We start from the raw sequence: 21,622 nt of genomic DNA, 5'->3' as shown, positions 1-21,622 counted from the left end.
TACATCTGCAAAAGAAGAAGCCAATCACAGCCCTGCAATCTCGGGAAGGCCCAGGGACTGGAGAAAGCAGGCAACACAGGAAATGATTTAACGGCCAGTGTAACTAAGAACAGAAGCAGTCAGACCCCAAATCCTCATCCTCTTCCTGTGGGATCAGGAAGCTTGTACAAGACAAGAGGCCTACAGCACTTACTAGCTGTGAATTTCTTACTGTAACTGCACTACAGCCCAACTTCTCCCTCTGCCCAAACCTCCTTCCCTCCCTTCTCCCACATAACACGACAAAAAAAAAAAAAAAAAATGAGATAGGAGAATAATCTAAAGAGGCCCTGAAGACAGCTGTGAGGCACTGTAGTGAGGAAAGCAGAAGTGGAAGTCCAGTACTGAACAGTGAGATAGATCCTTGCCCTTCCTCTGCTAATGGAAAGCTGGCAAAAAAAACCCCATATCCAGGTCCGGAATCTGGAAGATTCCACCCTACGGAAGCTCATATACTGACATTGGGAGTGACACTGGAAGCATCCCTAATGCAGCAGTTATTATCTCCCTAAAGTGAAGCTCAGTGCTTGACAAGCCTCACCCATGAATCCAGTATTCCCCGCATGTAGATCAGGGCCTGTGTCCCACCTGTGGACAGCCAGCCAAGGATCACAAATTTTTGGTTTTTTTTTTTTTAATGTTTATTTACTTTTGGGAGAAAGAGAGAGAGAGAGTGCAAGTGGGAAAGGGGGGGGAGGGAGGGAGGGAGAGAGAGACACAGAATGTGAAGCAGGCTCCAGGCTCTGAGCTGTCAGCACAGAGCCCAATGTGGGGATAGAACCCACAAATCGTGAGATCATGACCTGAGCCCAAGTTGGACACTTGACTGAGTGCCCCATAAAGAAAGCCTCTAACAAGAAAAGTCAGAGACCAAAACAAAAGAGAAAGAAGCAATCTGGGAGGAAAAAAGAAAGCAGAGAGCAGAGGATGACTTGAAAGTAACCTATACCAGCTCAGAGAATATAGTGAGGCCATGAAGCAGGACAGGAAGCTCTAGAAAGGCACATTCAGAGAACAAGAAAGAGAATGGGGGAATGTAACAGCAGAAATGTGAAAATGTGAGAGAAGGGGTGTAAGATAAAGCTGAAGAAATTTCCCAAAAAGTAGATTGGAGCAAAAATATAAGAAAGTTAAGAGGGTCAGTTCGAAAGCCTCTAACTTCCTTCTAAGAAAAATTCCAAAAAGACAACAGAGAAAACAAAGAAGGGGAATTACCCATGAAATATGACAAGAAAATATTCTATAGAAATGAAGGAATTTCCAGACTGAAAGTCAACAGAATGATCAATACAATAAATTAAAAATCATCTACATGAGTACATAACCATGATTTTTTCAGAAAACTGGGAACAAAGAAAAGATCTCTATAGCTTCCAAAGAGGAAAAAACAGTCATATGCAAAAACAGCTAAAGTGGGGGCATCTGGGTGGCTCAAGTCGGTGAAGCGTCCGACTTCAGCTCAGGATCTCACAGTCTGTGAGTTTGAGCCCTGCGTCGGGCTCTGTGCTGACAGCTCAGAGCCTGAAGCCTGTTTCAGATTCTGGGTCTCCCCCTCTCTCTCTGCCCCTCCCCTGCTCATGCTCTGTCTCTGTCTCAAAAATAAATAAAAACATTAAAAAAAATTAAAAAAACAAAAAATAAACAACCCCAGCTAAAGTCAGAATGGCATCAGAATCTCAAAAGAAACCGGAAACTCAAGAGGCACAATAACTTCAAAATTCTGAGGAAATAGGATTTTCAATCAGGAATTTTAAGCCCAGCCAAACCAATGGGCAATCTGCGTGAGTAAAATAAAGACATTTTAAGAGCATCTCAAAGATTTCTCTCACACCCTCTTCCTTGGGAAGCTACTAGAGAAAGTGTTTCACTCAAATAAAGGTATAATCCCAGGAGGAAGACACAGGACACAAGAAATAGGGCATCCAGAAAGGACAAAGGTGAAGGGACCTCCACGATGATGGTGAATGAAGTTCTAGGCTGACAGCCATGTGGCAGGCTGGAACACGGGGACGGAGGGCTCCAGAGATATCTGGATGAGCTCAGATGTGCTGAGACACAACACTGCTGTATAGACCAATTTGCACATAATGACAGACCTTTAGAAAAATGGGTGAATGAACCTCAGGAAAACAAACAGTGGTACAGAAAGGCGATGGCTCAGCTATAAACCACACTTACAGAGTCCTACTAATGTAAATATCGATTTAACTAAAATGGTGATATCACTATATTGAAAGGATCAGGGGAAGGAAGGAAGGGGAAATAAAGCTAACTGCTATCTGCCATTATAAAAAGTGGAAGGATAATATCTAAAATTGAAAATTCAGAAAGAACAGTTGTAAGCATGTTAAAAATACAAGATTAAACATCTGAAGGAGTTAAAAGTGGTTCCTTCTGAAGAACAGTTTCTACGCTGAAGAGGGGTGAGGCAGAGGTCCTTCTGCATTTTACTAAAAGCCATAAAATATTTGATGGTTTAAAGCGTTCATTTGTTTTAAAACTATTTGACTATATAGTCAAATTAAAACTATTTGACTATATAACATGCACAATATACGTACTATATATATATCTGAATGTAGGGCATGTTTAAAATATATAAGTGGCATATCAAAATTAACAAAAAAGAAAAGTATTCCCACAAGAAAATCAGTTATTATATTTATATTTTTATGTTTTATGTTTATTTATGCTTATCTTTATTGTAACACTCAAGATGGTTAACTCTGTATGTATGCTCTGACTCTGAAAATAATTCCAAGAGTTGTAATTTCCTAAGGTCACCACTTTGTAGAAAACCAAGAATTTAAATGTATATGTTTTAGTGTGTTTGCTCTAAAAAACTGCCCCAGTTTTTTACAGTCAGAAATCAATGACTAGTTAAGATTGATATTTGTTAGGAAAAAAATCAAATCATTAGGTCATAACAGATGACAAGCAGAACCAGTCAGCAAAGTAGTAACCGCTTGAAAGAGCCAGTGTGATGCCAGAAAGCATGGTTACACAACACGGAAGTGAGATCATCACCTCATTATGCTCAATACCAGTTATATTCTCACTAGACAATCACTCTCAGATCTGGATCTCACAGCTTGAGACAGATCCAGACAACTTGGAGTGCATTCAGATAGGAGTTAGAGGTAATTAAAAAGCTCAATACTAAGACCTCTGGCAACACCCGAGGAAGCTGTGAAAGCTGTGATTCCTCAGTCTGGAGACCGGCAGAGAAACAAACAGAAAACTTCCCCACAAAAAGCAGAGGGCCTCTGCTAGAGAGACCCCAAGAGTTAATGTGCTTAAAATTCAAAGGGAAGATATAGGTTATATATAATAACCTATTTTCGGAGAGTTTTGGTTGCCCACAGTGGGGATAAATTACCAAAGAAGAAATGTATAGTCTTAATCTTGGGGAAGCAGAGATTAAAAGGAAAAGAATCTATCCTCCATTCTTTCCATATGGCACACACATGAATGTCAGGGAATAAGCTAAGATTTCTTAAATTTGAGATTCAGAAACTACACACTGAAAGGGAAATCAGCATTATGTTGTCTTTATAAAAATGTACCAAGTAAAACCTGAAAGTTGCCCTTGCTAATATAAAACCAGTGAAAAACTAGGCTGAAGGCCCACTTCATCTGCTGTATCTAATCTTCCACAACTTTACGTAAGTATTCTAACGTTTGCCTAATTTGCAAGCCGTACTCTGTTCCAGAGTTAGACTGAAATGTTTAACTTTTACCAGTTTGGTACAGTTCTCAGAAATAAAGAAATAAACCATTCAAGATTATTTCATACGGCCCCATCTCCCCTTAGCTTAGAATCAATACTTGATTTCTCACAAACCGAAAAGCTGACTTTGTTCCCTCTTTACCTTCAGTGCTGAGAAGAACATGTGGTCCACTCCCATAACTAAGGCTTTTAATCTTCTTTCCACATAAGGCTTCCAGCTTTTTGGGTACAAGTGTACTCTGGTTATCTCCAGTTCCTAGACAGTTACTATAGTTCAGTCCAAATACAAAGACCTAGAAAACAAACAGTTTTGTCTGAATCACTCGGACTAAAGTTACACAAAGGCTCCCCTCTCCACCCTGAAAATAAGACACACTCAAGTTCAGTGTGACAGCTCAGTAGGTAGGAAGAGACTGATCAGATGAAGAAAAACTCAACCTGTGCTGACATTACTTCAGTTGCAGAATGTTTGGCTGTACTATGAAATTCAGACTAGTACAGGGTTGAGGGGTATCAAATCAAGAAACTGCAAGAAGAGAGAAATTATATCAAAGACACGGTCTTCTAGAATTTCAGGTTCTTTTATCCACCACCTTTGCAGAAGACAAGGAGGGGGGCCTTGCTGGATACATCTAGGATACTGGTAGGAGAAAGACTGGTGGGAAAGGTAAGGGCTAAGGGAATAAAGAACCAAAAAACATACCAGGGAAAGTGAAACGAATGTCTCTATGGATCTTCCACTGAAAATATTTCAAAACAGAGACCGATATGAGTAAGCTTGCATTTTGGAAAGATCAACTGGCCACAACCTTTTCTTGGTCTTCAAACTGCACATTTTAAAGCTCACCCCCTAAAATTACACTCTGGGTTTTGAGAGATTCTTACCTCATCATTGTCAGTAACGTACAGTGCTTCATTGGCTGAGGTGCCAAAGACACATGCTTTCCGAATAGATGCAATTTCTTGAGGTGAGAGCAGAGTGAAGATTGGCCACTTTCCTACATCCACCATGACTCTGACTTCAAGTAATTCCTATAAATAAGCTGACATCTCTGCTACGACAAAAAGAATACCAAGGGAAAATCAACCACTATGCTAACTTAAAAAAAAAAAAAAAAAAGACACTGTTAATAAAAGGAAATAAAAGCTAATTCCAAAAGAAACGGTTACCTCTGGTTGAATGGATCACTCACTTTCCCCGGCAACGTGTCCAGTCCTTCCTCCACGGTCAAACCTGGGCCCTTCCCTGCAATGACAGGTACAACTTGCTAGAACCAGTTGTTTGTCTTGCCCACTTAAAGTCGGTGTTTATCTGTTACATACATGCTTATTTGCAACCAGATAGCAGATAATGGAGAGAAACCATGCTAACTGGATAGAACCAGGGTCTCTCATCAGGATTTTTTTCCCTTAGAATATTGAGATAAAGGTTACAATACTAGTTTGTCTAAGACAGTGAATTCTTGCCTGAGAGAGAGGGAGAGGGGAAAGTGTGTGTGTGCACCCGTGAATGTTCTACAAATCAGAATCGTTACCTCTACCTCCCCACTCTCCCACCACCACCCCCAGATTACACTCAAAGACCCCCATCTCTTGTAGAAAATCACTGCCACACAAAGCCACTGTTTAATGATGGGAACGGGACATCACTCACTAAGTCTAGAGTGGCAAAAATATTAAGAAGCACTAGACTAAGATATACTGAATGAAACATAAGTATTATATTCTGATCCTAATTTCTATGATTACATTTTCTACATAATTACAGATTGTATTTCACATTGAAAAAAGTTGTTATATGAACAAGGGAAGACAATTCACCCTAATCTTCATGTTCGAACTAATGACTATAGCCTTCATGCAAGTAGCAATTAGCTTAAATAGTATCCTATAAAAAGTAGACATAGATTATATATGTTTCCATAAAATTCTAAACTTGACCTGTTTAAGGAGTTTTACACAAAGAATCCTGGTCATGACCCCAATTTCTTCTAGGGTTAAAAAGTACTTCTAGGGGCGCCTGGGTGGCGCAGTCGGTTAAGCGTCCGACTTCAGCCAGGTCACGATCTCGCGGTCCGTGAGTTCGAGCCCCGCGTCGGGCTCTGGGCTGATGGCTCAGAGCCTGGAGCCTGTTTCTGATTCTGTGTCTCCCTCTCTCTCTGCCGCCTGTTTCCGATTCTGTGTCTCCCTCTCTCTCTGCCCCTCGCCCGTTCATGCTCTCTCTCTGTCCCAAAAATAAATAAACGTTGAAAAAAAAAAATCAAAAAGTACTTCTAGAAATTCCAGGGAGGGGCACAGTCACAAAACCCTACCATGCCAAGTGAGTTTCCATTCTGGCTCTCACCTCTGGAAACTGAAATAGAACCAGTTTATAAATACAACCAGGGTTTCCTAATGAGGTACAGAACTCTTGAAGTTCCTTCCTATTCATGCTCTTCTCAGACCTCTAAAAAAAGCCAAGAGAACCAGGCTCAAGACCAAGGCGTTCCAGGCTCTAGCACCTCTGATAGCACCTAGAGACAGAGCCTATGGGGCTTAGGTATACTTAGCCAAGGCCTCAGTTTCCACCATCCAGGGAGATTTTTCACATCAGCACCAACTTGGATGACAAGGACCAGATAACTGCTAAGCCCCAAGAGTCACACACACATATTCAATAAGCATTAAACACGACCAGGACAGGCCAAACCCCACCATTACAGAGCCAGACTCCTGGAACATTTGAATGTTCTGAAAAGTATGTGTTTGTGTGCATGTGTGTGAGCATGCACATGCTGGTGGGAACAGGTAAAAGATTTGGGGAAGGGCAGAAAACAAATACATAGGGGTCCTTGGTGACTCGGTTGAGCGTCTGATTCTTGATTTTGGCTAGGATCATGATCTCATGGTTCATGGGTTCAAGCCCCGTGTTGGGCTCCACACTGATAGCTGGGAGCGTGCTTGGGATTCTCTCTCTCTCTCTCTCTCTCTCTCTCTGCCCCTCCCCAGCTCTCTCTCTCAAAATAAATAAACAATTTTTTTTTTTACAAAAACTAATAAGCATGTTGAAAAAATGTGTTTCAACTGGTACCAAGAGGTAAAGGAAAGTAAGTTTCCCTATCATCCCTCTCTGACCCCCTCCTCAAAGGCCCTAAGAGTTAGGCCCTACTGTTAACAGTTGTTTCTAATTCCTTCCAGGGATAGTGTATGCTTACAAAATCATTATATGTATGTATGTGTAGAAGTCTTTTTTTCCCTTCTTAACAGTACATCTTGGAAACCATTCGATATGAGCATATGTAGACACTTTATTTCTTTTCAATGGTACTATATAATATTCCATTATATCAAGTTAACAATTTACCTGCTTCTACTGAGAGACTATTTAAGTCACTACTAGTCTTTTCCTAACATAAACAATACTGCAATTATTGTCTACACATACTATTTTTTAATACATGTCTTTTTTTTTTTTAATACACACATCTATAAGAAAAACTCCTAAAAACGGAACTGCTGGGTCAACATCTAATTGCTATTTTACCTTTAACAGCTATTTCAAATTGTCCTCTACTGAAATAACCCACAATGTATGGCAGCACCTGGTTACCCACATCCTTACCACACAGCGGATTATCATGGTGTCTAAGTTTTCTTTAAACTTGATTCTCTCTTATGATGAGTGAGGCTGGGCATCATTTAAAAAAAATAATCACAATAACAGCAATAATAATAACTGACATTTCTTGAGCACTACATGCCAAGTACTGTTCTTAATATTTTACATCTATTAATTCATATAATCCTCACTTTACAGACAAGGAAATGGAAGCAAAGAGATTTTAAGATTTTGCCCAACCCAGGAAGTAGCTGAGTCAGGGCCTGAAGCCAATACAATCCGGAATTTGCACATGAACTGTTCACCTCATGGTTCAGAGCCCATGCGTCATCCTTTTACATAAAGTCCCTATTTTTTCTACTGGACTATTGTTCTTTGCTTTGTTCTTGATTTTTGTGTTCTTTGTATGGCAAGAGGATCGTTTTTTTGTTTTGTTTTGTTTTGTTTTGTTTTGAGAGAGAGAGAGAGAATGAGCACAAGCCAGGGAAGGGCTGCGAGACAAGGGGACAGAGGATCCGAAGCAAGCTCTGCCCTGATCAGGCTGAGAGCAGCAAGCACTATGCGGGGCTCAAACTTACGAACCCCTCCCCACCCCCAACCCCACAAGATCATGGACCTAAGTGATGTTGGATGCTCAACCTGGCCACCCAGGCGCCCTGAGGATGATGGTTTTAAATGCCCTGCCATGCCCAAATGGCCTGCCTTGTGCCTCTTACAAAGCAGACAGGGAAAGGAGTCACCAGAAATGAAACAGTGCAAATGTCTATAAGCAGATGGATAAATGCCCCCCAAAAATCCAGAACTTTAATTTTCCTAGAATATGAAAATCCTAGAATATGAAATTTCCTAGCTAGTCCTCAAAATTTAATATTGTATGTAATATAGAATTTTAAATAGAGAAAAGGGGAGAGGGAATTAAATTTGCCAAAAAATGTGATTCACCACATTTAAAATTACAACACGAAAGGACAGTACCATTCAAACTTCTACAATTTCCTGGGGTGCCTGGGTAGCTCAGTCGGTTAAGCGTCTGACTTCAGCTCAGGTCATGATCTCGCAGTTCATGGATTCAAGCCCCACACTGGGTTCTGTGCTGACAGCTCAGAGCCTGCTTCAGATTCTGTCTCCCTCTCTCTGTCCTCCACTTGTGCTCTGTCTCTCCTTCTCAAAAATAAACATTAAAAAAAAAAAAAAAAAACCTTCTGTAATTTCCTGACAACCGTACAATTATTCTGAAGTCATTAATCAGTCACAGGCAACTCTGCCCCAAGGGTATGGTAATCTACTCAAAAGTCACCTTTCATAATGATGGCTTATTATATGAACAGAGTTTACCCACCGCTAAATTACTTGAGGCTTTACTTTACAAGATATCTTCCCAAAGACTTGTAATTTAGAAGTTAATATAAAACCAGGTCATACACACGTCCACACCCATCACGAAAGCAGAAAGCATCACCGATAGCCTTGGCATGGTGGAAAGCACTGAGAATCCTGAGGCATGTGTTTTATTCCCAGGTTGGCTTTTAATCAATCAGTGTGACATGCCACCTACCTTTCTGAGCCTGGGTTTCTCAAAAATCTGTCCCATAAAATTCAATCATGTGATGTTCAAGATGTAGTGAGCAAGCTACAGGGGATTTCTGAACGCATGAGGACATGTGCAGCAATGCTGCCCAAGCAAGTAAGTACTCCTAGCAACACAATCCAGTGAAGTAAATAAAGACCAGGAAGGAAGAAACGAACAGTGACCAAGAACTGCAGACACTATGCTAGGCAGCTTCACACACACTATTTCCTTAAAAAAAATTTTATGTTTATTTTAGAGAGAGAGAGAGAGTGAGAGTGAGTACAAGCAGGAGAGGGGCAGAGAGAGACAAGGACATAGAATCCAAAGCAGGCTCCAGGTTCCAAGCTGTCAGCACAGAGCCTGATACGGGGCTCGAACTCACAAACTGTGAGATCATGACTTGGGCCAAAGTCGGACGTTTAACTGACTGAGCCACCCAGGCAGGCACCCCATACACTGTTTCATTTAGTCTCCACAGTAGTCTTGGAAGGAAGAAAGGTCAGAATCCATTCCTAGCAGATGAGGAATGAGGCTTGGAGGTGAAATGACTTCCCAAGGTCACAGAGCAGTAAGTGACATAGTCAGGACTCAACCCCCACCCCTCTGATACTTCTTACATCAGAGAACATCAGTTCTGCCCCTTCAGTGTCTCAACTTCTTCAACATTACTTCCTTCTGACTTTATTTTGTCTAATAATGTATACCAGCATCTGCTTTTTAAAATGCTTCAAATACAAAAAGTACTCCCCCCATCCCTCCCCTCAAAAATGTGTCACCAATATGCATCTATCTGGATTTGCCTGGTTAAACCTTGTGAATGTCACTCATTCCTTTCTTCTTCCAAAACCACTAGGAGGCAGGCCCTGGAGACCAAATGCTCCTCTGTCCTCAAGGAGTTCACAAGAGTGGATGAGCACAAGGTGCCTCCTTGGGCTACAGACTGCTAAGGGACAAAGCACGTCTTCATTAGTGCTCAATCTGTGCAGCTGATAACATGAACAGGGTATCCTCAGAATTCAGACAAGGTTCTCCAAGAGGTTTTATGGAGGTATGAAAACTCAGGATGTGCTATGTGCTGTACAGATTAGTCCTAAACTTGGGCACGTGGTATATCTTTTACTAAGGCAGTTTAATGCGAATGCAAATACCACCAACATTTTCTAATTGACTCAAAATTACCATCATTATCATTCCAATTAGATTACTGTGGTGAGAGGTTTAATTTCTCTATTTTCCTGGGGATAGTGGCACCTTTGCTAATATTAAGAAAATCATACTAAGGATCATTCTATCAACTTCATATGTTTGACCCTCTACCACAAAATTACAGTGTGTATTAATATATTAATCCAAAAAGCTAAAGCAGGTGGAATCACTAGAAATTAATTAACATTTAATCTGTTATGAAAACTATATCAGACGTATGAACCCTGTGGCTATCAACGACTCAGAAATATAAGGATCTGGGGCACCTGGGTGGCTCAGTTGGTTAAGTGTCTGACTTTGGCTCAGTTCATGATCTCGAGATTTGTAGGTTCAGGTCAGGTTCTCTGCTTTCAGTGCAGAGCCCGTTTTAGATCTTCTGTCTCCCTCTCTCTCTACCCCTCCCCACGCATGCTCTCTTTCTCCTCTCTCTCTCTCTCTCTCTCTCAAAAATAAACAAACATTAAAAAAAGAAAACAAATATAAGGATCTGTCACAAGGAGGGTAGTATTATGACAGCTCTGATGTCTTATAACATCTACTAAATTTGCCTAAACATGAAGTAGTATTAACATATTGGTTCTAATTGTATGGATTTCACTTTAAAGGAATATAAATATAGTTCAATTACATTTCATTTAAATCATCACCCCGGAGGTTGCAAAATAATTTAAATGTTTCAAACAGTAATATGTGCAGTTATTCTATTAATGTACTAAGGAGGTACTACTAACAGGGAAGAATCTTCAAAAGGCCTGATCAACCTAGGCCACCCTGGATAGGCACATACTTTGGTAAGTATTCAACAGTGATATAAATGTCTTAAGAAAGGCAACCCAATGCCCTTCCTTCCATAGTACTAGGCATTCCTTAAATGAAGCATCCCAAGGGATATGTTAACAAAAAGCTAAACTATGAGCTTATTCCCATGTTAAACACAAAACAAACACAACACCCTGCAAAAAAACAAGCGTACCCTGTACAGCTTAGCTATGTTAGAAAACAATATGTACTACATGATTACAATTTTTTAAAGTGTAATACATACAGATAGAAGGATATATACACACCAAATGTATTTCTCTGGAGAGATTAGATGTGACATTTTCTTTGTATATTTGTTCAAATATATTTCAAATTTCTATAACATTTAGTGACCCAAAAAAAAAAAACCATTTATAATTGTAATGCTAATTATAACTATAATTTTATAATTAAAATAACTAAATTTGAATTATATTTACCCCTTTAAAAGTTTAAATAAGTATTCTTGCCTTAAGTTTACAACCTAGGGTGGCAGAGTATTCAGGCAAACCTGTAAAATGAATTATTAATATAAAATTACATGTAGAAAGTGGGAATGTAAAATGCTACAGCCAATGTAGAAAACATTATGTCAGTTCCTCAAAAATTAGACAGAATTACCATGTGGCCTAGCAATTCCACTTCTAGTATACACACAAAAGAACTGAAAGCAGGGCCCTGGAACAGATAGCTGTTCAGAGCAACATTACTCACAATAGCCAAAAGGTGAAAAGCCAAATATCCACCAACAGATGCCCGGATAAACAAAATGTGGTTATCTACATACAATGGAATATTATTTAGCCTTAAAAAGAAATGACTGATACATGCTATCACAGGGATGAACACTGAAGACATCATGCTAAGTGAAACAAGCCAGACACAAGAGAACACAATTGTACGATTCCACTTACACGAGGTACCTAGCCTCATCAAATTCATTAGAGGCAGAAAGGACAGTCATAGCTGCCAGGGACCCGGGGGGAGAAGATAATGGGGAGTTACTGTTCAATGGATACAGAGTATTGGTTTGGGATGATGAAAAAGTTCTATGGAGACAGTGGTAACAGCTGCACAATAATATGAATATATTTGTCACTAAACTGTATACTTAGAAATGGTTAAAATAAGAAATTTTATGTATATTTTACCACATTTTTAAAAAATCAAATTATGATCCCCTGGGTTTACAACAAACCCACAATAAACTCAAAGATACAGTTTTTTTAATTAAATATAAAAGTGGTTCAGTCCTAAAAACTATTTTTGGAAAAGTACAATCACAATTCATTAAATCTGTCTTGGTAAGGCAAGTTCAGATTACAGAAATCCTGAGCGAACATTTCTAAAAGATATATAGCCTTCTTAGGACTTTCCAGCATATACAGCAATTCAAACTAAACCAACTAATTGTTATGATGACCAGTCCTCCCATGACTTGACTGTTAATCATAAAAATGAGTTGTAATTAGTCAATTATATTAATAACCTCTGAAGAACTTCAATAAAATAATCTTTTTTTCTTTTTGCAACATTTTTTCTGCCCATTATTTAGGAAGTACTTTCTTGTAAAAAGCATTGATATGTTCAGCCTCGGTTATCACTCACTGTGCATTAATAGGTGAATCAGTAATTTTTTTGTTGTTGTTTTATGGAGATAAAGCAAGAGTAGAAGAACAGAAATGAGAAATGCAAGCAGAGGATGGAAAAGAGTTGTAACGTTCTGAGAGGATAACATGCCAACCCGCTTGGATCTCCCTATTTTCTTTGACACTTGAAAATATATCCTATATTCCCATAGACTTTTTCTGCTTCCACTGGTAGTGTAGATCCAATTCCCATTTCCTGGAATGGCTTTTCCTAGCAACCAGCACTGTCCCTCAGAGAGCTAGAGCATGGAGAAGAAAAGGTTATTTTATTTTACACTCTGAAAGCAAATTTAGTCAAGAGGACAAACACAGACCTTCCAATTTTAGAAATCTACATTTAGAACTGGAAGACTAAAGGAGTAATGTAGCGACCAATCTTTTGATCCCTCTAAGAGCATATTTATTTTCCATTCCCCTAGTGCTAAAGGAAGGTGGGGAATGTTTTGCTTTACTGATATAGCAAAAATATATTTGAATACATTTACAGAATTCAAAAGAACAGGAAATGGAGAAAACAGTACAGGAAAACTTTGTTTTTGATAACATAATGCTCTCAATATTAAACAACACTAGAAATTAAGAGTTATGACTTACAAGCCTGTGGCTTCCACACAGATCTCAACCCTCGTTCCAACTAGAGGTAGCTGGCACAAAGGAGATGGACACAACCAATGGGACTGCACACCTCAGAACCTGTCTTCTGCTGACCTACAAGCTTGCTGAGGAAAAGAGGTCTGAATAGTGTGAACAACCCTGCAGAACTGGTTGGCACCAAGATTCTCTCTCTTCTTCTGGTGTCATTCTTAGGGCAGGGAGCGAGCCTGTATGATTTTTTATCGTGGAAGCGGATTTTCTCACAGTAAACATAAAAGACTGAATGGCGAATCAATCTGTTTAAAAATGGGCTCTGCGTTCTTTACAAGATATAGCCTAGTGTAGACTATTTGAAACAGCTATGTCAAATATGAAAAAATATTTAACTGCAAAAAAAATTTATTTCAATTAAAGCACTGACATGTTCACTGAAGATCTCTAATAGGGTTTTTCTGTTTTCATAAACTCGATGGGTTTATTTGTTATCAGTTATTTGTTATCAGTTTAAATTGCTAAGCTGCCTTATAATAGGAATTTATTTATAGCTAATGAGCCATTGATAAAGTCTAAGATGCTTTACAAAATAAGCACTACTGTATGACAACGTGAACAAAGTAATAGCATATATTACTTCTTCTGACAATGACCCCACACACCAAGAAGGCTGGGGGAAATCATCGAGAGCAATACGTTTACGTCCCTGCCTTTGGGGAGATTATGGTCTAACAGAAAGTCCAATCCTAGGAAGTAGAAGCCTAGAATACAAATACAGGTAGAGTAAGCAAACAACGGAATACAACATACAAATCTATAGTCTATGTGATACACGTTAATGTATATATGGAAAAAAATATGTGCACAAAGGTTACAACTATATGAAAATTATATATCCCAGAAAACTGCTACATGAAATCCCAGAAATCAAATTCTTAGTGTTCTAGCAGATGATAAAATGTAAGCATTTCCTCAGTGAAGATTACCCAGTTTCCTGCAGGAATGAGGGTTTTTTATAGCTTTCTTCCTTTTTTACCGATGGAAGTTCCTGTCTGAGCACAAAAGACTTAAGTGTGTAGCCATCTTTCTCTGTTTTTGAGTATTATATTACAATGCTAGTAAGCCTTCCAAAGATAAGCTCTAAAGTTTTAGGTAAACTTCTGGGGTGCAACTTTACAACTTGTCATGTCATACATCTATACTACAGCAAAAGAAATTCAAAAAGACCTTTCAAGTTACAGAAGAGCCAAATGTTACTCTCATCAATTTCTTCCATACTTATTTTTTGTTCATTTAAGAGAGAGAGAGCGTGCGCACAAGCAGGGGAGAAGGGCAGAGGAGGAAAGAAAGACAGAATCTTAAGCAGGCTCCACACTCAGCACAGACCCCAATGCGGAGCTCAATCCCACGACCCTGGGATCATGATCTGAACCGAAATCAAGAGTCGGACACTCAAGAGGGGGCTACCCAGGCGGCCCCACTTCCATACTTATTCTGATGGGCTTTTTGAGACTGAGCAGATGCTACACCTCGGACTTAGACACCAAATGTATTTCCCAGGTCCAGACGAGCCTCTAAGACAGACTCAGCCTCAAAATTTTATAAGTAAGATTACACTTAGGGGGCGTCTGGGTGGCTCAGTCGGTTAAGTGTCGACTTCGGCTCAGGTCCTGATCTCATGGTCTGTGTGTTCGAGTGCTGCATCGGGTTCTGTGCTGTTAGCTCAGAGCCTGGAGCCTGCTTCAGATTCTGTGTCTCCCTCACTCTCTGCCCCTCCCCCACTCTCTCTCTCTCTCTCAAAAATAAATAAACATTAAAAAAAATTTTTTTTAAAGATTACACTTTAGGGGCACCTGAGTGGCTCAGTTGGTTGAGCATCTGACTCTTGATTTCAGCTCAGGTCATGATCTAACAGTTCATGGGATCAAGCCCCATGTCAGGCTCTACACTCACAGCGCAGAGCCTGCTTCGGATTCTCTTTCTCCCTCTCTCTGACCCTTCCCTGAACTCTCTCTCAAAACAAATAAATAAAAAAAACAAAAAAACACTTTTAACTACTGCACCCATTCTGTGGTATAAGTACTGCAAAGAAACAAAGTTCTGGAGATCTGCTCAGACACATGATGCTCTTAGTGCCCCAGCTGCCATCCACTTCTCTTTTCTGCAAGCTTATCTTACTACAAGAATGCAAGAGAATGCCCTGAACACCTGACAAAATCCACAAAGACAGAGGGGCTTTGAGAATGAGGCATTCTCCAAAAGAGTTTATGGCATCCTTCATGAAGATGCCTATGAACAGGTGACAAGGTCATCCTCCTACCTTTATTTAAAAACAGACTGCTGCTCTCAACAATAGCCAAATTATGGAAAGAGCCTAAATGTCCATCAACTGATGAATGGATAAAGAAATTGTGGTTTATATACACAATGGAATACTACATGGCAATGAGAAAAAATGAAATATGGCCTTTTGTAGCAATGTGGATGGAACTGGAGAGTGTGATGCTAAGTGAAATAAGCCACACAGAGAAAGACAGATACCATATGGTTTCACTCTTATGTGGATCCTGAGAAACTTAACAGAAACCCATGGGGGAGGGGAAGGGAAAAAAAAAAAAAAAAGAGGTTAGAGTGGGAGAGAGCCAAAGCATAAGAGACTGTTAAAAACTGAGAACAAACTGAGGGTTGATGGGGGGTGGGAGGGAGGGGAGGGTAGGTGATGGGTATTGAGGAGGGCACCTTTTGGGATGAGCACTGGGTGTTGTATGGAAACCAATTTGACAATAAATTTCATATATTAAAAAAATAAATAAATAAAATAAAATAAAATAAAATAAAATAAAATAAAATAAAATAAAATAAATAAAAACAGACTGCTGTTGGGGCACCAGGGTGGCTCAGGTGGTCAAGGGTCCAACTCTTGAGTTCAGCTCAGGTCATGATCTCACCGTTTGTGAGATCGAGCCCCACACTGGGCTCTGCCCTGCCAGTTTGGTGTTCTCTCTCCCTCCCTCCCTCCTCCTCATGCTCTCCTTCTCTCTCAAAAATAAACGTTTAAAAATAAATACAAATAAAAACAGACTGTTTTAGAATTTGCTAACACAGTGACCACCCTCTGGTCTCATCACTTTTGTTCAAATGTGTTACTCACTGGAGAAGACATATGTCATTTCCCAACTGCCAGGAAGTTACTTTACTTGAAACACAATTTGCAATTACGGCTTCTGGAAGCAATTCTTTATCCTCATCATCCAAAAGCCCACTTTCATTTCACTGCACAGAAACTTTAGGCAATTCTAGGACATAGGGAATCTGACAGCTCATTGTAAATGAAGAAATAATTCAAATGAAGCCATGCGCTCAGGTTAAAAGCAAACAACCCAGTGGCAATAGTATTAGCAGGGAAAAAAAAAAAAAAAAGATATCCAGGGTTGTGAAGTTGACTATAATCTTATACAAGTATTGCTTCTATGAGATACTTTCATTTTTAAAACAAAAAACTTCCATGATTTGCAGTAATTTCTATAGTTTTGTTCTTTGTTTCACCAAAATTTCAAGGTTTTGTAAAATAAATTACATAAATATAGATGGGCCAAAAGCCTAAAGAAATGGATAGAACACAGTTACACTTTATTTTTCTAATGTGTTCAAAGCTGGAATACAGGGACCCAGGCTCAAATCTATTTACAGTATCATAACCCGTCCCACGTGAATAGCTCTAATGTGATTTTATCTACTATCCTCTGCCATAGGAGTAGTATCAACCATACCCTGCAATGGCCTAGTGCCAAACTAAAATTCCAGCAATGGACAGGCAGAACCGTACTGTAGTCCTTCAATGAAAGTTTACTGAATGTCCTCCAAGTAAAAAGGACACAAAGCCAACACCACGACACCCTCCCCTGACCCTGGCAGAACTTACATGGAGTCAGAGAGGTCTGGGCACACAAACAGATGTACACCAGAGTGGCCACTGCTCTCATGGGTAGTTCTGAATGCCACGGAAACACCAGAACAGTGAATGTATATGCCAGGTGGAAGAACTGAAAGAAATTTAGCACGGCTGTAGCCAAAAAGCTTAGCCTTTATCCTATGAACAACATTCAATCACTGAAAGGTCTTAAGCAGGGAAGTGGTATGATCAGATGTACGTCCGTTAAAGATTACTTGGGCTGAATGTATGGACCAGATGCTGATGAAGAAAACTCAGAGGGAGCCTAAGGTGGCTACAGCAAGCCAGGAAAGAAAGAAAAGAAGCCTGTACCAAGGAAGTGGAAATGGAGAAACCTGGACAGGAGACAAACTCAAGAGGATTCTGCAACTGACTGAATGGAAGAAGAGGAGCTGGATAAGGGAAAAGGAGAGCGAAGGATTATACCCAGCTGCTCAGCTTAAGTAACTGAGTGAACGGCAGTGTCACTCACTAGGACCCAGAACACAGCAAATTTCAGGGTCGATGACGAATTCCACCCTGGACATTTTAAGTTTAGCCACCTGTGCGATATCAAAGTGGATATGTCCAATAGATAGATTTGTAAATCTGAAGATCAAGAAAGAGATCTGGATTGAAGATGTGGAAATCTGGCATGAGATCGCCCAGGGAAAAGTGCGCGGAGTAAGAAGAGAAGAGGATGTCGGGCAGAACTGTAAGAAAGTCGAACAGCAGAGAGACAAGGAACACCCCTGCGGAAGAGACTGTGAAGGAACAGGCAGAGTAGGAAGCAAACCAGGAGAATAGCGTCATGGAAGCCTAGGGACATGAGCATCACACAAAGGAGGCAGGTCAAGGTCTAATGCTGTTGAGACCAAAACAAGGACTAAGAAATGCCCACTGGATTTAGCAAGAATTATTGATGACCTTCACGAGATGAATTTCGGTGAAGCTGTGGGTGGACAAGACCAGATTGCAGCAGGCTGAGGAGCATGTGAAAGGTGAAGAAGTGAAAACAATGACTATAAACAACTTGCTCATGAAGTCTGACTGTGAAGGAAAAGAAAATTTGCTAGGAGTAAACGTAAAATTGGCTGAAACTGAAGGATGTATTTTGGGTCACCTTTTTATTTTAAACATATTAGAGCCTTAAAAAGGTTTACTTATTAATTTGTTTTTAAGATTTTAAGTAATCTCTATACCAAATGTTGGGCTCAAACTCACAACCCTGATATCAAGAGTCACATGCTCTCCCAACGGAGCCAGCCAGGTGCCCCAAGAAACTTAAAATGCTTAAATGTTCACGGGAAGGACCCAGTAAGAGAGAAAGATAAGGGCAGGACATAAGCACTAAATAAGTAACAGGAAGTGGAATCTGAAGCAGAGGTGCAAGAGAAGCTATAGAAAGGGGGAGCTTCTTCTGTGAAAACAAAAGAGAAGAAGGATGGATATAGATGGAAGTGAATTTCATGGTTGAGGCACCAGAAGTTGGAAACAATTTCTTTCTCTTCCCTTTCTCTCCCCCTCTCTCTGCATTTTTCATTTCTACCAGCAACTCATGAGGGTTCCAACTGCCCCATATCCTTGCCAACACTTATTATGGTCTTTCTTAGTATAGCCATCCTAGCGCATGTGAGGTAATATCTCATTGTGGGTTTGATTTGCATTTTGGGTCATTCTCTTCTGAAGTCATCTATTTCTCCCTGTGAAGAAAGAGAGAAGGCTTTCTGTTGAGAGTAAGAGGAACGGTAGCAATAGAACGTGGAGTGGAGGGAAAAAAATGGAAATGGTCTAACGTCTAAAGCAGGAAGAGTACTGACAGAGAAACCAATAAAGGGGATAAGAGCCCAGGGGAAGCTGGAAACCAGAAGTCTGTACAAGTACCCCTCTGATCTCCTCCAAGTTTTTCTTCTCCAGTGAAGTGGGTTTTTTTCTTAAACTGATCTAACCAGAATTGGAATGGGCAGTTGCTCATTTAAACACAATGAGAGAAGTGCTCCTGAACAATACATTATCTGTTGAAAGTCCAGGAATATCCACATTTGAAACAACAGTTTGCCTAAGATTCACCCTCCTTGAGAACAAAGCACCTCTCATACATGAGTTCACTGCAGATCTTACATGTGTACTGTACTTACAACTACAATCATGGTACTAAATTCATCAAATGACAAACTGTAAGAAAACACCACACACCCATCATCTCAATAATGGATAATTCCTTTAAAACATGTTAACTTAAGAATGATAATAACCAGGGGCGCCTGGATGGCTCAGCTGACTGAGTGTCTGACTTCGGCTCAGGTCATCATTTCAGGGTTCAGGAGTTGAAGCCCCGCATCGGGCTCACTGCTGTCAGCACAGAGCCCGCTTCAGATCCTCTGTACCCCCTCTCTATCCAGCCCTCCCCCGCTAGCACGCCCTCTCTCAAAAATAAAAAATAAACATTAAAAAAATGATAATAACCAATTACACAAAATGATTTATGACTTACCCAGTTAGCTTGTAGAGCACAAGATATAGCCACAGTATTCGGTTAAGCTAATTTGATAAGTATATCCTTATGTAAACATGAAGTAAAGACTTAATAATTTAGAGATTTATCACTAAGGCACGCTACTCCATATGCTGACCACAATTTTCGCTCAGGGATCACATCCTGGGACTGACTTATAAGTGAACTAGTTTTACACTAAGGGTGCTATGCTGCTGCTTCAATCATCTTTTGCTGAGTAACATACCATCCCAAACTCAGTGGCTTAAAGCAAGAGCAATTTGTTATTTCTCTCAATTCTGTGTTTTGAGTAACTCGGCTGAGGTTGCTCATGAGGTCATGGGCACTGGGAACTTAACTAAGGCTGACACAGGCCTCACTCACACAGCTGAGCCACTGCAGGTGGTCTCTCCTAGATTCAAATGGAGCAGACACAGACTCCATCTCTTAATGGGAGGTGCAGCAGTCAAGCCTAGGGATGGGAGGAACTGCTGGCAATAATGGCTGGAAACACTTCACCACCACAGCTGTAAACAATATTACTAGATGTTTCCACTACGCTATTTGAGTTCACGACTGAAGCACTAGAAGGGGGTCAGACTATCTCCAAAACTAAAACACTTTCATAAGTATTGAAAAGAACATCTCTGCAAACATACACTTTTGCCCCCATAGAATGCTAGTCTCAGGAAAGCCATGGAATCTTCGTTTCTGGGGTTGTGAGGAGGATAGACACCATCTTTCAGGAATGCTCGGAGTACAGTCTTTCCCAAATGAAATTCATTATCTCCTGAAGCCCTTTCACGCCTTACAATTTATTAGGTATGCATGAGTATGATCTCATTTAGTAAAATCTAATACTAAAAAAAATAAAGGTATCCCTAGCTATTTGAACTCTTGCTATCAAAATCTATCTAAACTCAAAATCAAATAGATTTGACTAAGTTCTTTAATACTGAAACTTTTGCTACTGGCTCTCCTAGACTCAGGTATGAAGTAGATTTGGATATCATAGTATCCCTTACAACCTGAAATCTCACTATCTGAACACAGCAACCCAGTAAACTCATACAGTAAAAAGGATATATGCCCAAAAATATTAACTGTTATCTTTAGATGGTATAATTACAGGTGATGTACATTCTTCTTTTTGCTTTAGTTTCTAAATTTTCTTTGTTTCCTTTCAAAATCTAAAAAGTCTATATTGTGACTTAATATACTTAGAAATATTTAAAAACATTTTTTTTAATTTTAAAATGTTGTGGGTCAAACACATAATTGATTTAGATAACCGACTTGATTAACTGACCTCTTCTGTGACATCTATTCTGGTTGAAGTCAAACAACATTCATCATACGCCTCCTGTTCACTGCTCAACATGTATACAATATCTAACATTTTTAGTTTTGTTTTTTTTAAACCACAGAATATTTTTAAAATGTGTAGTAAGGACCTGCCTGGACTCTAGACTCCATTAGGGCCCAAACCTTGTTTGCCATGTTTGACTTACTATTTAATGCAGTACATAGAAAAACAGAATAATAATAATGATGATGATGATGATGATGATGATGGTCTTTGACTTCCCTTCAGTTTCATCTTCCCCACTCTGACTTTCAGATAAAGGAGGACATGGTCTCAGACTTCCCAGCTTGAGCTGATTAAATTTTTTTTAACATTTATTCATTTTTGAGAGACAGAGAGAGTGACAGAGAGAGCACTGAGGAAGGGCAGAGAGAGAGGAAAACACAGAACCGGAAACAGGCTCTAGGCTCTGAGCTGTCAGCACAGAGCCCGACACCAGGCTCGAACCCACAAATCATGAGATCATGACCTGAGCTGAAGTCGGAAGCCTAATGGACCAAGCCAACCAGGTGCCCCTGAGCTGCTGATTACTAAGATGAAGCCAAGCTCTTGCTGCAACATATAAGCACTCTTTACTTTAAAATTTTTTAAGATTTTTTTTTTAAGCTGCAAACTTGATAGCTTTTTAAAGCCATTTGCTTTCTGAAGTT

General features: G+C 39.8%; 1 protein-coding gene across 5 annotated transcripts in view; it reads right to left on the bottom strand.

The window, feature by feature from the left end:
- RCBTB1 (RCC1 and BTB domain containing protein 1) overlaps window positions 1–21,622 on the bottom strand; it is a 54,959-nt gene that overhangs the window by 31,996 nt on the left and 1,341 nt on the right. The window contains exons 1-4 of one of the 5 annotated variants that reach the window (XM_043578598.1): window positions 8,343–8,523; window positions 4,940–5,015; window positions 4,655–4,824; window positions 3,912–4,062 (exon numbers count right to left, since the gene is read on the bottom strand). In XM_043578598.1, the coding sequence (XP_043434533.1) occupies window positions 3,912–4,062; window positions 4,655–4,780 (277 nt within the window). In that variant the 5' untranslated portion in view covers window positions 4,781–4,824; window positions 4,940–5,015; window positions 8,343–8,523. Of the gene's footprint in view, window positions 1–3,911; window positions 4,063–4,654; window positions 4,825–4,939; window positions 5,016–8,342; window positions 8,524–21,622 lie in introns of those variants that run through there. The other 4 variants (XM_043578589.1, XM_043578580.1, XM_043578571.1 and 1 more) reach the window with 4 other exon arrangements.

Source organism: Prionailurus bengalensis, chromosome A1 (assembly GCF_016509475.1).
Source record: "Prionailurus bengalensis isolate Pbe53 chromosome A1, Fcat_Pben_1.1_paternal_pri, whole genome shotgun sequence".
Lineage (NCBI taxonomy): Eukaryota > Metazoa > Chordata > Mammalia > Carnivora > Felidae > Prionailurus > Prionailurus bengalensis.
The sequence above is the reverse complement of the archived record's forward strand: the minus strand, read 5'-3'. Positions and strand labels throughout refer to the sequence as shown.